General features: G+C 44.8%; 1 protein-coding gene across 2 annotated transcripts; it reads left to right on the forward strand.

The window, feature by feature from the left end:
- Positions 1-160: 160 nt before the first annotated feature.
- Positions 161-13386, forward strand: rnf40 (ring finger protein 40). 2 transcript variants are annotated; one of them, XM_061705440.1, is made up of 20 exons: positions 161-224; positions 626-774; positions 849-1016; positions 1095-1407; positions 2254-2457; positions 3136-3257; positions 3339-3485; positions 4046-4120; positions 4216-4335; positions 5235-5414; positions 5581-5716; positions 5907-6028; positions 6119-6378; positions 6484-6601; positions 7697-7846; positions 9980-10192; positions 10380-10505; positions 11115-11255; positions 12857-12958; positions 13177-13386. In XM_061705440.1, exons 2-20 carry the CDS (start codon positions 637-639, stop codon positions 13351-13353), a joined length of 3012 nt encoding a protein of 1003 aa, XP_061561424.1. In that variant the 5' UTR covers positions 161-224; positions 626-636; the 3' UTR covers positions 13354-13386. The 2 variants fall into 2 exon arrangements, with proteins under 2 accessions (XP_061561424.1, XP_061561425.1); XM_061705441.1 differs by having other exon boundaries at positions 9983-10192.
- The last annotated feature ends 1520 nt before the right edge of the window (positions 13387-14906 follow it).

The following is a 14906-nucleotide window of genomic DNA, read 5'->3' on the forward strand; positions in this document are numbered from 1 at the left end:
TATTTATTTATTTGAGTATTTATTATAATTTTATAGCCACCAGTTTTTCATGATACAGCTCTATAAAGCAGTGTAAGTTGAACAACTATATTAATAGATGCATAAAAAGCAAAATTATTCGGTGATATTTTGCTAGCTAGCGAGTTTGGTGAGCGGAAGTATTTTTTGCCACTTCCGCTAGCTGCTCCGATGTCTTGAAGTATTTTTATTAATTCGCTCCTGAGGTTTGTATTTGAAAAACAGGCGAAAAAACTATTCGGAAATGTTTTTGGTGTGTGTAAAACGTTGGCGAGCATGTCCCATCGTCCAGAAATTCAATGTGCTTTGGTGGAAGCGGTATTAGCGTTAGCCTAGCTTACCTCCGCGAATGGGGCTAATACAGGCGAACGAAAGCGCAATAAAAGATGTCTGTTTCGGTTTTGTGAGCCACATATCGCCCAGATTAATAAGACAAGACTACCTTTACTCATTGGTATGAATGTAACAATATAATCTTGGCGCTTGTAGTTCAAACGAGGCTAAAGTCGCTGATTGCTGTCAGAATATGAATGAGTATCCGTTACACGTCATCTTATTATTACTTCAAAAGAAGTCGAAATGTTACTGAATGTTGATTTTGACGCAGGGGAAGCCAAGATGTCAGGTGTAGGGGGAGGAAAGCGTCCCCCCGGGGGGGACAGTCCCCCCGGCCCACCTGAGAAGAAAAGCAAAAAGGAGGAGAAGACCACCACCACTCTCATTGAGCCCATTCGCATCGCTGGAGTCTCGTCCACTGTGAGCCCACTGACATTGCAAATCTCCCCGTAGTTAAGATCAGCACGGTCAAGCCTTTCTGATTTAATGTGCAGGAGGAAATGGACATGAAGGTGATCCAGTTTAAGAATAAGAAGCTGAGCGAGCGCTTGGAGCAGCGGCAAGCACTGGAGGATGAGTTAAGGGAGAAAATAGAGAAGCTAGAAAAGAGGCAAGCAACTGATGACACCACCCTGCTGATTGTGAACCGCTACTGGTCAGAGGTACGAGTACACACAACAATTGCGTTCAACACTTTTTGACATAAGTGGTCTATGATTAAAACAATGACTTTATTGCAGCTGGAAGAAAAGGTCCATGTCCTGCGTAAACGTATTGAACCGGAGGCCCCAGTGCCGTCCAAACCAGTTCCCCCTCCTGCGCCGCTTCCTGATCCTGTACCCATGGAGGGAGACGGTGTCAGTATGGTCTCACCGACCTCCGGTGCGCCTCCACCGCCGCTCCCTGAGGCACACGGTGACGGGAAACTACCAGAGCATCAGCAGCATGGTGAAGTATCTAAAGAAGGGCATCGGGACACTCCCCAGCAGCCTCCACAACCTGACAGATCAGAGCAGTTAACTCCCACAGAGCCCCCATGGCAATCAACCACAGGTTACATGCTTTTTTTGTGCTTTTTCAATATCTCTGTGTAAGGTCTATCTTACTGGCCAAACCTTTTTCTAGAAGGGTCATTTTCATAAAGTTTGATCCATAACAGAAAAGACAGCCCACTGAATTTCCTTTTGAAAATCCATAAATTTGACTGATATGAGTAGTCGAGTCATTGGCCATTGTTATCATTCAAATCGTAGTAGATGTTTCAAGTAATACTTTTCATGTCAAAATGTCTTTAACCGCTATGTGTCCCAAGTTAGGTTTCATGATTTGCAACATGTTTTCTGCAGATGCTAATTCCATTTTTTGTATATATAGGATTTTTCTACCATGGGAGCGTTTGCGAAACGTCACACTGACATAATGTTACACACGTGCCTGAAATTGATGAACAGAGGAGCAAATCGTTCTCATATAATACTGGCTGAGAAATCTCGTTTACGTGGCTTCTTATCGCAGTATGCAAGTTTGTGCTAGTTGATGCTGTCGGAACTATTGCTTATCGATAGCGTAATTACGATTGTATAAAGAGAAGAGGAGATGGTTTTAGTGAGTATGTAGGATCATTTATGCACTTGGTAACATGTAAATTGTGCAACTCCCACCATTTTTATGATGCTGTTTGTGTCTCTACTGTTATAGAAGTGGCCACTACCATTTGGTCTATCAATAAGGAATGTCTAAAATTTTAAATCAATAACTTTTATTTACCCATATAAAACCCAAGGTGTCATTTAAAAAAAAAAAAAAAAGCTAAATTAGATTATAATTTTTTTTTAACAAGTGTCTTTATCATGATTGATTATATGGAAATGACCCATAATCATACATTCATGTGCGCAGAAACATCACCACCGCCCCCTTTTCCCCTGAGCGAGAGCGCCAAAGGTTTCTTGGCCACGCTGGAGCACAGCAGCGAAGAAGAGCTGGCGCTGCACCTCCAGGACCGCATGTTCTTCAGCAAGGACGCCATCGCCTGCCTCGTGTGCGTCTTCGACCGACTGCACAGCTGCATTGACGACATGTGCAAGCAGATCCAAGCTGCGGGTACGTCAAATGTGTATTGACGACGGTCTCAAAATTCCGTGGATTTTCAAAGTTGGAAACGATGTAACCGATGTATTAATCTTCTTTTGCTGCACGGAGATTGTGCAGCTCTGCTCCTTTTGCGCGTCTACTAATTGCTACCATCGCTTTTCTTTCTGTTACTATATTGCAAATACATTAACTCAAATGACTGGAATATCAAAAGTATTGATCTTTAAATTTGAGAGTTGGTCTTAGAGCATAAGATCTGGTATCTGAGTCACTGACACTGCAGACAGTGTCGATCCACTTTTTGTTGTATGTGCGTGTATTTTTGCTTGGGAACACCACTCCGTGTTGGGCAAAGCCTACGTACAGTTGTCAGGAGCTTCCGAGTTTAGGATTACGCCGCAAAAAGATTATTACGGGAAGTGGACCAAAGCTGCAACGCCAGAACACGAGCACAGTGCTTTTTATTTATTTCTCCCCCCCTCCACGCATTTTAGCGAGTGCAACAGTTTTTTCGATGGGTGCAGTACTGTCCTTAATATTTGGAATGGTCACATCTCTCTATGCGTCGGATTGCCTTCAACTCCATTTATCGCGGGGGATATGTTCTAAATGTACCTGCGGTGGGTATAAATCTGCAAAATAGAGTGACTGTAATAAAAAAAATATGACATGTCTCGTCCCCGGCAGCGTGCGAGGACGAGAGCCTGGCCAGCGCGGGCGCCGTGAACCGCACTCTGCTGGACGAGAATCGCAGACTGCGAGACCAGGCCACCCTGCTGCAGGGTCGACATCACAAAACGTCAATGGAGGTGAGATGTCCTCTGCTGGCGGGCATAAAGCCCACGCATACATGCCACGATGAAGAACGAAGTGTTTATCCCTCATTACAGTACAACGAATGGGTGGACAAGGTGACCAGCGCGGAGACCAAGGTGTCGGAGATGGAGACCACTGTGGAGGACTTGCAGTGGGACATTGAGAAACTCCGAAATAGGGAACAAAAGCTCAACAAGCACTTGGCAGAGGCCATGGAGCAGGTGCAGTTCTTTCATAATGACTCTGTGACATCAGTCTGTCTCTTTTTTAAGCATATGTACGCCTTTTTTCTGGCACTTTAGACACATACCATCTCATTTTGGTCCTATCCTTGTCTTAAGCCTTTAGCATATTTGCTAACTTATGCGGGTGTTCAAGATAGAGAGGCAGTAAGGCTCCATCTCCCCCGTGACCCCAATGAGGACAAGTACTATTGAAAATTGATGGGGTTTTTTTCTCACCAAAATGTAATGGGAACATCCTTGGAAAATGCATTGCCATCATTTGGGGGAAAAAACTAGAAACATGAAGCAAATAAACTCAAATAAAGAAAACTTAAACCCACACCTCCTTGGTTGGGGCAATAAATGAGATGCATCCGCTAAGGATCAAGCACTCTGCTGTAGTTCATCCATAGAGCACGTCAGTATTTCAGGAGTGTTGTGGATGAGAAAAATGGATTGATGGATGCATATAACAAAAAAATGATAAATCGAGTTTGTAGTATACTGATAATTGATAAAGGGTTAAAAACTTGTGGTCCATTGTTTGTGGTCTGCAGCTCAAGTCTGGCTACAGCAGCACCGGCAGCTCAGGTGGGCTGGCTGGAGGCCAAATTACATTAACCATTCAAAAGGTGAGTGTTGGTTAAAGAAAAAGAAGGAGAACAAAAGAGCCCCACAATACACGTCTTCAATTCATAACATACAACTTTCTTTGTTTCTACCCCAGTTTGAAAGTCTTAACACAGAGCTGGAACACAACCAGGAGTTGGCCAACAGCCGCATGGCAGAGTTGGAGAAGCTGCAGGTGGAGCTCCAAGAGGCCGTGAGGGAGAGCGAGAAGCTCAAGGTGACGACGGCGTCTGGAACAGTGACGTTTAATGTTTGGCTCGCTTAGTCGGAGCGTTAACCTTTTCGTTGCGTCATTGCAGCCAGACATTTCGCTCCTCTTACTAACGAGCTGCTACAGTTTGCATGTTCTCATAATGCCCACGAGGGAAGCAATTAAGCTCCGGTGGAATGTAGTGTGCATTACTTCAACTGGACCGACTCCCAGCTTTTCAGCAAATTCTCAATGTGTTTGTTTTGCTCCCGAGGGTTACGGCGGTGTTGACGAGCGGCCAGACCAACCACAGCTCAAGTTAGATTTCATTTCATTTAGCGTAGCAGGTGTGAGGAGAGCCAATGTTGAACCGGGGTGTTTTTGACTTTGGCTGTGTCTGGAATCACTCCCTCGTCACTATATAGTGCTGTATATAGCGAGTTTGCCATTTTGACTGTGTTGTGAGGACGGGTTATCTTATCTTATTATATAATGCCCTCAATGTATCTCACAATGCATCTTGAAAGGTAGTTTACACGCGACGGTCACTGGAAAAGCAATATATTCCTCGATGCATTGCGCTGATCCAGACAAAGCAACACATCACAACATGAACATGTTTTCTGTGTGTTCATTTTGTAAAATGCACTCATCTTTAAAAAAAAGTTGTTATATGTTTATTTGTTCAATATTTTATGGGTTATATAATGTAATATATAATATTGTTAGAGAATACAGGTCATATTAAAGGGGAGAGAACTTTCAAAAATGATTTATCTTGGTCTCATTTTTTAATATCACAAAAGCCTGTCATTTGAACAGGGGTGTGTATTCTTTTTATATCCACTGTATATAGTGATTCGGGAACGAGCGAATGCTTCCGTACGCAGCCTGCCGCTTCACTATCTGCCGCCTCCTCGTTCTAGATCGACCTGCGTAATATTCCGGAGGAGGTCGTGAAGGAGACTGTGGAGTACAAGTGTCTGCAGTCCCAGTTCTCGCTACTCTACAACGAGTCTCTGGGAGTGAAAACCCAGCTCGATGAGGCTCGGGCCCTCCTGCTCACGGCCAAGAACGCCCACCTCAGACAGATTGAGCACATGGAGGTATACTTAATTTCCCCCTCTTCCCCCCCCCCCCCCCTCTCCAAAAAAAGAGCTTTTCTACTTAATTCGCCCGCACATGCTATATTTCGTAATGCCGGTGTGAGAACATGATTCCCGCTCCTTGGCAACATGTTTAACGCCACTTGCGTGTGTCTGACCACTCTAGAGTGACGAGCTGTCCCTCCAGAAGAAGTTGCGCACTGAAGTCATCCAGCTGGAGGACACGCTGGCCCAAGTGCGCAAAGAATATGAAATGTTGCGCATCGAGTTTGAGCAGAATCTCGCCGCCAACGAGCAAGCAGGTACCGTATATGGGACGGGGGGCACAACTGCAAACAACAGTCAAACAAAGCATTGGTATTACTTGAACGTTGTGTGCTTGTATTGGATCGTATTAGACCAGCGGGGGGCAAAGCGTGGCGCACCTGCATACTATGTGCTTGGGAATCACTGACATTTCTGCCGTTCTGTCTGTCTGCCATGCTCTCTCAGGACCAATCAACAGGGAGATGCGACACCTAATCAGCAGCCTTCAGAACCACAACCTGCAGCTAAAAGGTGACGTGCAGCGCTTCAAGAGGAAGCTGCGCGAAACCCAGGTCGAAATCAACAAGGTAGATGACGCTGTTCATGTTGACCTGGTTCACTTTAAAAAAACTCTGCACTTCCGGGTTTGAATTTTTCTCTTTTTTGGGGGGTGAAAGTTACGCTGCCTGAGCAGCGACGCGGGCGGTCTAGTTCTGGAGGAGTCGACCGGCGACACCAACGAGGTGAAGAAAGAGGAAGATGAGGACCAAGAAGAGGAGGAGGAGAGGAGGAAGGAGCTTGAGAGGCAGCGGGCCCGCGAGAGGGAGAGGGAGGCCGAGCGCGAACGAGAGCGAGAGCGCGAGCGCGAGAGGCAGCGCAGCGACGAGCTCAAGAGGAAAGACTCGGACACGTTGAAGATGCTCAGAGTCGAGCTCAAGTACGCCCCCCCCCCCCAACCTTTGAGGCCACTTTGAGTCAAATTGTTGACCCCTTTGCCCCCGCAAAGTGTGGTGAAAAATGGTCTGTGTTTGCTGCTTTACAGGAAAGCTCAGGAGTCCCAGAAAGAGATGAAGCTCCTGCTGGACATGTACAAATCGGCTCCAAAGGAGCAGCGGGACAAAGTGCAACTCATGGCAGCTGAACGTAAATCCAAAGCAGAGGTCTGATCCCATGCTTCGCAAAAAACTAAAAGCTTCTGGTTTTAATCAAACATATTGGTGACCTCCACTCACCTTTTTTCGCAACAATCTGATTTGAATTAACCCCCCCCCCCACACCCACATCCACTTTTAGAATTGAATAGTTAAACATTATTCAAAACAATTCTTCTTTAAATGTTCTTCTCACACATCCTCCGCTCGTGCTAGCGGTTTTGTGTCCGTGAGCTACACTTTGAAGACGGCAACATTACCAAACGGAAAAAACGTGGTTCATGAGAGCGTCTCGCGCAGAGCCCAGATTCCTAATATCTATAATGAAGCACGGCGGTGGCACCATCATGTTTTGGGGCTGTTTTTCTTCAGTTGGAACTGGCGCCTTAGTCAAAGCAGGAAGGAATTTTAAACTGTTCCAAATAGTAGTCAGTGTTAGCATGAAACCTTCAGGCTTTTGCTCGGGGAAAAAAAAAAACATGTCAGGAAAAGCCTGTTCGAACATCTGAACTTAATTTGAGGGTTAATCAAAGGCTCTGTAAATGGTGGCTGACTCCCATTTAACATGAATTTGAATGTGATGGGTCAATTCTGAACTGAGCCACGGCCCCAGTTAGAGGAAGATGTGTACACTTGTGCAATCACATTACCACTCCGTTTATCCATCCATCCATTTTCTGTACCGCTTTATCCTCACGAGGGTCGCGGGCGTGCTGGAGCCTACCTCAGCTATCTCCGGACGGGAGGCGGGGCACACCCCGAACCCGTCGCCAGCCAATCGCAGGGCACATAGAAACAAACAACCATTCGCGCACACATTCACACCTACGGGCAATTTAGAGTCTTCAATCAACCTACCACGCATGTTTTTGGGATGTGGGAGGAAACCGGAGTGCCCGGAGAAAACCCACGCAGGCACGGGGAGAACATGCAAACTCCACACAGGCGGGGCTGGGGTTTGAACCCCAGTGCTCAGAACTGTGAGCCAGATGTGCTAACCAGCCGTCACCATGCCGCCCACTCCGTTTATTTTAATTTTATTTCCCCTCTTGAAAAGATGTTCAAACTTGCAATTCCCACAATGTGCGCGACGTCCATGTGTAGGTGGATGAGTTGAGGATTCGCGTGCGGGAGCTGGAGGAGCGCGAGAGGAAGGAGAGCAAGAAGCTGGCCGACGAAGACGCCCTCAGGAAGATCCGAGTGGCCGAAGAGACCATCGAACATCTGCAGAAGAAGCTGGGCGCCACTAAGCAGGTATTCGCCACGCACGTTCGCTGAGGTTCACTTCAGGATGGAGCATGTGGACAGAGTTTGAACGTGATGCAATTGCAAAGGGAGGAGCTGAAGAACGACCTCGATGGCGAAATCTTTTGGGTGTGCCTCTCTGGCGTAACTGTGTCCACGTCTCTCAGGTCAGGGAATGACGCGACACATGTGGAAGGCTGTCGTGAGATGTCGAATATCCAAAAACAAGGTTTCACAGAGGTCGAGTGTCGCTTGAGCGATGTAATTGTTAATCCTGAGCCGTGCGTACATTGGACACACCCACAATAGCTCATATCTTACACTTGATATTAAAACGTTTGTACCTTTGACCTGGGATATTTATTGCAGCGGTGCCCCCCATGTCCTCTGAGGGCCGTACTAAAAAAATATGATGCAATGATCGAACAAGTGTTGATTATTATATATTGTCAGCATTTGTGAGCTTAATCCTTTTCTTTTTTTTTTTTTTTGTATATAAAGCTTCCTCTGAGGTTTTCTATGTTTTTAGAATTGCTGGGTGGGTCCGATTAATGTTCTTGTGGACCATAGGTTCTGTCTTAGTGCTTTAGTTTTGTGAAGCCGCTCATTAAAATTGCGTGTAAAAGAAAACAAATAAATAACATGAGACCAGGTTTAACACAGTGGTCGTCAAACTGTAATAAATTGTGTTAAAAAACTGCGTACATGAATTATTAGTGAACTTGTGGATGAATAAAGTATCTCCATCTCTAACTCTATCCATCTATTTGGGGACTAAAACAAAACATACTAAACTAGTTATGCTTCCCCACCTTAGCTTTGGGCCAATTAAAAACGGATGATTTTGACGCATCACATAAATCTGGCATCCCTGGATCCATGCAGAATTTCTAGCTCTGTATGTGCGTCATTTGTGGCCATAGCACCTCGTTGTATAACTGTCTTAACTACAGATTTACGTTGGTACCATTTGTTCAATAAAGTGGCCGTGACTCCTTGTGGGGGGCATTACAATACGTTGTAAGCTAGCAGTGGTAGACCGTTGGCTAACATTGAGCCTTGTATTGGTGATTTTGGACAAGCTGTTGTGGTATGTTGGTTAGTCTGTGTGAGTCTGCAGTAACATTAGTCAGTGTCATTGCGAACTTTCGAGGAAAGATTCAGCTTTGCCTTTTAGTTTTTAGTTGTTTTATTTATTTATTTTTAAACGTAATTATTTGTTGTCATTCGATTTAATCGTTTCTAGAAACCGCATCTTTGGCAATGTTCAGAACGATTGTGATTGTCTTCCACCAGGGCTCCTTTCTTATCATGTAGAAAAGAATGTGGAAATGATTCCACTCATGTTGTCTCTTTCTTGGTGGGAAATTAAACCCGCTAAAAAAAAATAGTAATAAAAATGCTCCGGGGGTGGGGAGGGTCGGAAAAGTCGCTAGATATAGCTACCAAATGTCTACGTTGGCAACACTGACTTTGCTTTCGTAAACATGCTCCTCTCTGTTCTTCCGCTTCCATGTTAGTGCAAGCAGCGCATGTCAGCTAGTGACAAAGGTTAATACTAAATAGAATATCCAATTTAATCCAATTAAAAAGTTAGGTTTATTTCTATTCTCTTGACAACAACAAAAATGCCCATGGCGTTTTGGGCTTCACATGGTAATTATGTTTAATTTGGTCCTCGGAAAAATGTCTCCCGGGACCCAAAATCCGTGGTTTGCTGGTCCAGTACAGTTCTGATGAACTCAAGGAGAGACCTTAGTGTTGGGATAGCCTGCAGCACCTTCTGCTTGGGCGGTCCAGTCGAACTAACGCAGTCCAGACTGATACTGATTCATCCAGCGCTTCAGGCCCCGTGTGAAGCAATATAGCTCGGGATGTTTTACATTTAGTCAACGTAATTCCCCCCCCTGCCAAAATCTGGTTGTTCAAAACAAAAAGATCTAATATAGAAGCTGCTTGAGTTGTCAGTATAGGCTTGCCTGTGAGGAGCATAAACACAAGGGAATCATTTGTGGTTTTGTTCTTCTGGGAGCAGAAATTAGGCCCACTTCCTTATGTCTAGTGATCAGCAGTTTTGTCGCTCTCGCCGGAAGCAGGCCGCGTAATCGCAGGTGTCGGCCATTATTATTTGTGTCTCTCGAGGAGGAGGAAGCGCTGCTGAGCGAGATGGACGTCACGGGCCAGGCCTTCGAGGACATGCAGGAGCAGAACAGCCGGCTGTTGCAGCAACTGCGCGAGAAGGACGACGCCAACTTCAAGCTGATGAGCGAGCGCATCAAATCCAACCAGATCTACAAGCTGCTCAAGGAGGAGAAGGAGGAGCTCGCCGACCAGGTCCTCGCGTTCAAGACGCAGGTGGGAGGCCAACCTTGTTGACGTCACTCTGCCGTAAACATCATCACAAGAATATCGTACGAGCAATAAACACAATAGAATCGATTGATCGCCCAGCCCTAATCGCTATGAAGTGGTTTGACACTGAAAGGGCTAATGGCTAAGTTGATTTGTGTTTTTGTTTTTGTTTTTGTTTTTTTCTTGGCAGGTGGATGCTCAGCTGCTGGTCGTGCAGAAGCTGGAGGAGAAAGAGGGCGTTCTTCAGGGCACACTGGCCACCCTGGAGAAAGAGCTGTCGGTCAGGACTCAAGCACTGGAACTCAACAAGAGGAAGGTGAGGCCTGCTGGTGTGCGCTCGTGACTCACTAATCACCGCAAGCTTTCACTGCGGCCAGCTGGACGAACTTGAATAATTGCTTGCTCCTAATGGTGCTTGTAGGAAGCGCTGGTTCCATGGTTCCTAGTCACAAAACATTCCATTGTTTATTTATAGTCTGCAGCGTGAAAGAGCCAGGTTGCGCCATTACACCTAAAGTCAAATGCCAGGTTTGTGTGATTGGGGGAAAAAAAAAAAGAGACCAAGTTAAATCATTTTGAAACATTTTCCACCATTAATGTGACCTCTAAACTGTACAAATCAATTTCGAGAGGGGATGTAAAAATGCAATCTTTTTATTTTTTACCAATTAACCAATCGCATTCAAAGTCAGCTCAGGAGTGTGATTAACCCCAATTAAAGTTCAGATGTTCTAGTCAGCTGTCTTTATTCTCATAACATCACCTTGTTAAAGTTGAATTTATTAACATTGCAACTTTTTTATTGAAAGTAGACAACTTGTCAATTCTGTTGTCATTTAAGGAGGTACACGAGAACCCCTATTGCAGCGCATCCATTTCCGAAAGGCTGTTGTGGAGTGATGACGTTATTGTTGTCCCGCTACAGGCGGTGGAGGCTGCACAGCTGGCGGAAGACCAGAAAGTGCAGCTGGAGCACACGCAGGCCAAGCTGAAGGAGATTCAGGTCGCCGTCGCCGAGAACCGCACGGCCCGCGAGAGGGAGAGCAGCAACCTCAAGCGAGCGCAGGTAGTGTTGTCATTTGACCCCCTAAACATGTCGAAAAGAATGTGCAGCCAGTGATTCGCAACCGCTGGGTCCACGTTCATTGAATTGGTCCGAAAATATGCACTACAAATATTGTGCTCTTCCACTAGATGGCAGAAGGTACAATTAAACTGATGCCATTCATACAACAGAATAACAGCTTTGGGTTCACATAAACAGGCCCAGATTTCACACTGGCTAAGTACATTTGTGAGTAAATTGAGACGAGATCGTTGTTAGTTCAGTATGCAGGGTTTTTCTTGGCTCAAATTTGAGGCAGAGGTGGTAACATTCGGAACATTTTCACAAGGCCGTACGCCGGGCTGAAACGTATTGTTATTTTTTTTAACATTTTCTTAAAACACGCCTTGAAAATACTTAATTTCCGAGACGACTCCGAGAAGCCAAACATGAGGTGAAATGCTCCTTTGAAATAGTTATTTTATGCAAAATCATACATGACGTTGATAGACGAAACAGTATTTTACCTGTTTGAAAATGAATGAAGTTGTCCAGCACGTAGGCAGTAAAAAGGAAAATGTGTTGCGGCAGGTCGAATGACAGTTTTCATGATGTCATTGCTTTCCGAGCAGGACGTGGCCCAAAATTAGGCAGAGGTGACCACCTCCGAATTTGATATGCAGAGAAAAAGACTTTAGTGTATCTGTACTTTTTGTGACATGTGTAATTGAAAACATGTGCCTTGGCTCAACAAAGGTTGGGAAACACTGGCCTAGGGCATTTCTAAGCCGAGCGACAAGTCGCTCCACAATGAATGACCAGGAAAATGACATTTGGAGCGATTCTGTTCATCTACGTTGCCGCATCTGTTATTGTTTTTCTAAGTCAGTTTTCTAATCAATCATTATAACAACAGTAATAACTTTTATTTGTACTAAAATGCTTTACAGAATTGCATTTAAAATGACAGAAGAAAGCAGATTACAAGGTTAAAAATTGTCCTTCAAAACGACTCTTAATCCTTCAATCTGCTGTCCAAAGGTCTTAAAAATGTCATAGACACAATAAACAACGTTGCTATGTTTTCTTTGAAAGGCTTTGTAGTGTCGCGTTTTGTGCTTTCGAGCAAAATGGAGACCACCGATATCGGCCTCTCTTGAGTGCTCATATTTACTGGATGAGAGGTCTTGATTGACGTGGCCTGAACTCAAGTCTCAAATCTGCCTTCATTAAGGCCGCAGAGACCCAGCAGTGAAAGCTAACCGGCGATAAAGATACAAATCAACGCACGGCAAATAAATAGAATATAGATCTTTTTTTTCCCCCTTAGATAATGAAAGAACAGCTGAAAGTAAGAGAATGCTGTGGAGTTTTTGTGCTTGTTGCCCTACCCCCTTTTTTAGTTTTTTTTTTCTCTTTCTTTCCTGCATCCATTTTCAATAACGCTTGTCTCCCGCTGGAGTCGATCCTTGGCAAGATTCAAACTTGGAATCTCAGAATTGCAAGGCAGACGTGATAACCACTTGTACACCATGCATGCTCGTTCAAAAAAAAAAAAAAAAAAAAAAAAAACTAAACAAAAAATGGAATAAATATATATTGCTTTTCCACATGCGTCCCAGGAGGATCTGTCCAGGCTGAGGCGGAAGCTGGAGAAACAGAAGAAGGTGGAGGTGTACTCGGACGCCGACGAGATCCTGCAGGAGGAAATCAACCAGTACAAGGTGTGAGACATTTCATGACTCTCATGGTGAGGTGGGCTTGTAAGAGGGGGGAAAACAAATCTACAGCACACTTTTCCTATCGGGAAAATCATAGTTTTAAAATATGAGGGTTGTGAAAACAGTGTTTCTTTCCAAAAGAAGGACATTTCAAAGTGATCCCAAGTTTTTGAACGGTATATCGTGGATGTGATGTAATGTTTTTTTGTGTGTTTGTCCAGGCAAAGTTGCGCTGCCCGTGTTGCAACACGCGGGACAAAGACACGGTGCTCACCAAGTGTTTCCACGTCTTCTGCTACGAATGTCTGAAGATGCGCTACGACACGCGCCAGCGGAAGTGCCCCAAGTGCAACTGTGCCTTCGGCGCCAATGACTTTCACCGCATCTACATCACCTAAAAAAAAAAAAAAGAGCAAAAAGATGAACACAAATGAGGGCGGACATCCAAACGGACAAGCGCGTTCCCGGCTTTTATCGCTCTTTGGACGTCTTCTGAAGGTGCATCGTTGCCACTTGGGGACAAACGTGACCAAACAGATAGTGACTGAGTGTTGTCTGTAGTTTAATAAACAGCCGTTAGTACACTTCGTGTGGTGATATCCGTCGGCTTTTTTGACGTCCAGCGTCGGACTTTTCTTTTCTGAGGAATTCATAACACATCTTGAAGCGTTTCTTTGCATTCAGGAAATTAAAACGGCCGGATTAAAGTTCTTAGTTTCCCCAGCGGAGGGCCGCTTGTGTGTCACGGGAGTACGTTTGTGATTTATAGAGCGCGACGCCCGGATTGTGTGACATCACCGCTGGAGCTATAGCAGAGAGACGTGCGGCAGTTTGGCACAAACCCAGCGCATACGACACGCTTTGCATCACGCTTTCATGTGTGTAGTTTTTGTGCATTTTGTGTAGTGTTCATGTTTTGTATGTTTTTTTGTTGGGTGCATGTTTTATGTGTTGTATGTTATATGTTTGTCTGTGTATTCCGTGCTTGTTGTGCTTCTGCCTGTTTTGTTTTTTTTGGGTGTGCGCATGTACTCTGTTGTGTTTCTTTATGTTTTGTGCTTCTCTGTGCGTGTATGCCCTCTCCATCGTGCGTGTTTCTGTGTGCAGTGTTTTTTAGTTGTGTGAGTGTGGTTTGTGATTGTTTCTGTGCGTGCATGCTTTGTTTGTTGTTTTGTTACTCTAGTGTGTGTTGTTGTGTTTCGTGTAATGTATGTTTGCGTTATTTTCGTGTGTGTGAATGTGTATGCGCATTTATGATATATATTTTTCGTGTTGTTTGTGTGCATGTTTTTGTTTCATGCTTTTGTTACCGTGTGTGTGTGTGTGTGTGTGTTCATCCCGTTGCCATGGTGCCCCTCGGCGAGTTTGACACAACATCTGCAGCTTATAGTGGCTCATTACAGTATGAAATCACAGCAGTGGAAAGTCAGCACATATGGGCGGCCGTTGCGCAGCTCCAGGTCGTCCTAAAGGTCGAGTAGAAAAACATCTGCGCGAGGACATTCTTCAGGCGTCATTAATGCAATGAGACTCCTTTTTCCTCCTCCTCCCGCTTGTCCGACGATGTGAACGTTTGCCGGGAGGTTGACTCGCGTCTGTTTGACGTTAGAACTTGTGGGAAAGGCAGTTCGCACCATGTTGTGCAGGAACGATTCCAGACTCCACAGAGAGGGAAAAAAAGAGTTAATTCAGCATTTGGGAACAGTTAGATAAACGTTCCAGGAGACTTTGTTATAATGTCGGCGAGGAAAAACAAAAAAAAAACCTGTGATGAAACTGGTTTAGCTTGATGTGGCAGGCTGTGCCTTTGGTACCTGGGACTTCCACCTCTTAATAGCACCACTATCACGTCACAATTATACAAACAAGCTATACTTTACAATAACACAACATAACTGCAAACATTTTGGAATCACATCATCTACATCACGAAATTAAAAAAAATTAAAAA

The sequence above is a fragment of the Phycodurus eques genome, chromosome 19, assembly GCF_024500275.1.
Source record: "Phycodurus eques isolate BA_2022a chromosome 19, UOR_Pequ_1.1, whole genome shotgun sequence".
Lineage (NCBI taxonomy): Eukaryota > Metazoa > Chordata > Actinopteri > Syngnathiformes > Syngnathidae > Phycodurus > Phycodurus eques.

Coding starts and splice junctions, on each gene's coding strand:
- rnf40 (XM_061705440.1), top strand. CDS start 637: ATGTCAGGTGTAGGGGGAGGAAAGCGTCCCCCCGGGGGGGACAGTCCC. Junction 4,121..4,215: donor TTACATTAACCATTCAAAAG/GTGAGTGTTGGT, acceptor TTTCTACCCCAG/TTTGAAAGTCTTAACACAGA. Junction 10,193..10,379: donor TCCTCGCGTTCAAGACGCAG/GTGGGAGGCCAA, acceptor TTTTCTTGGCAG/GTGGATGCTCAGCTGCTGGT.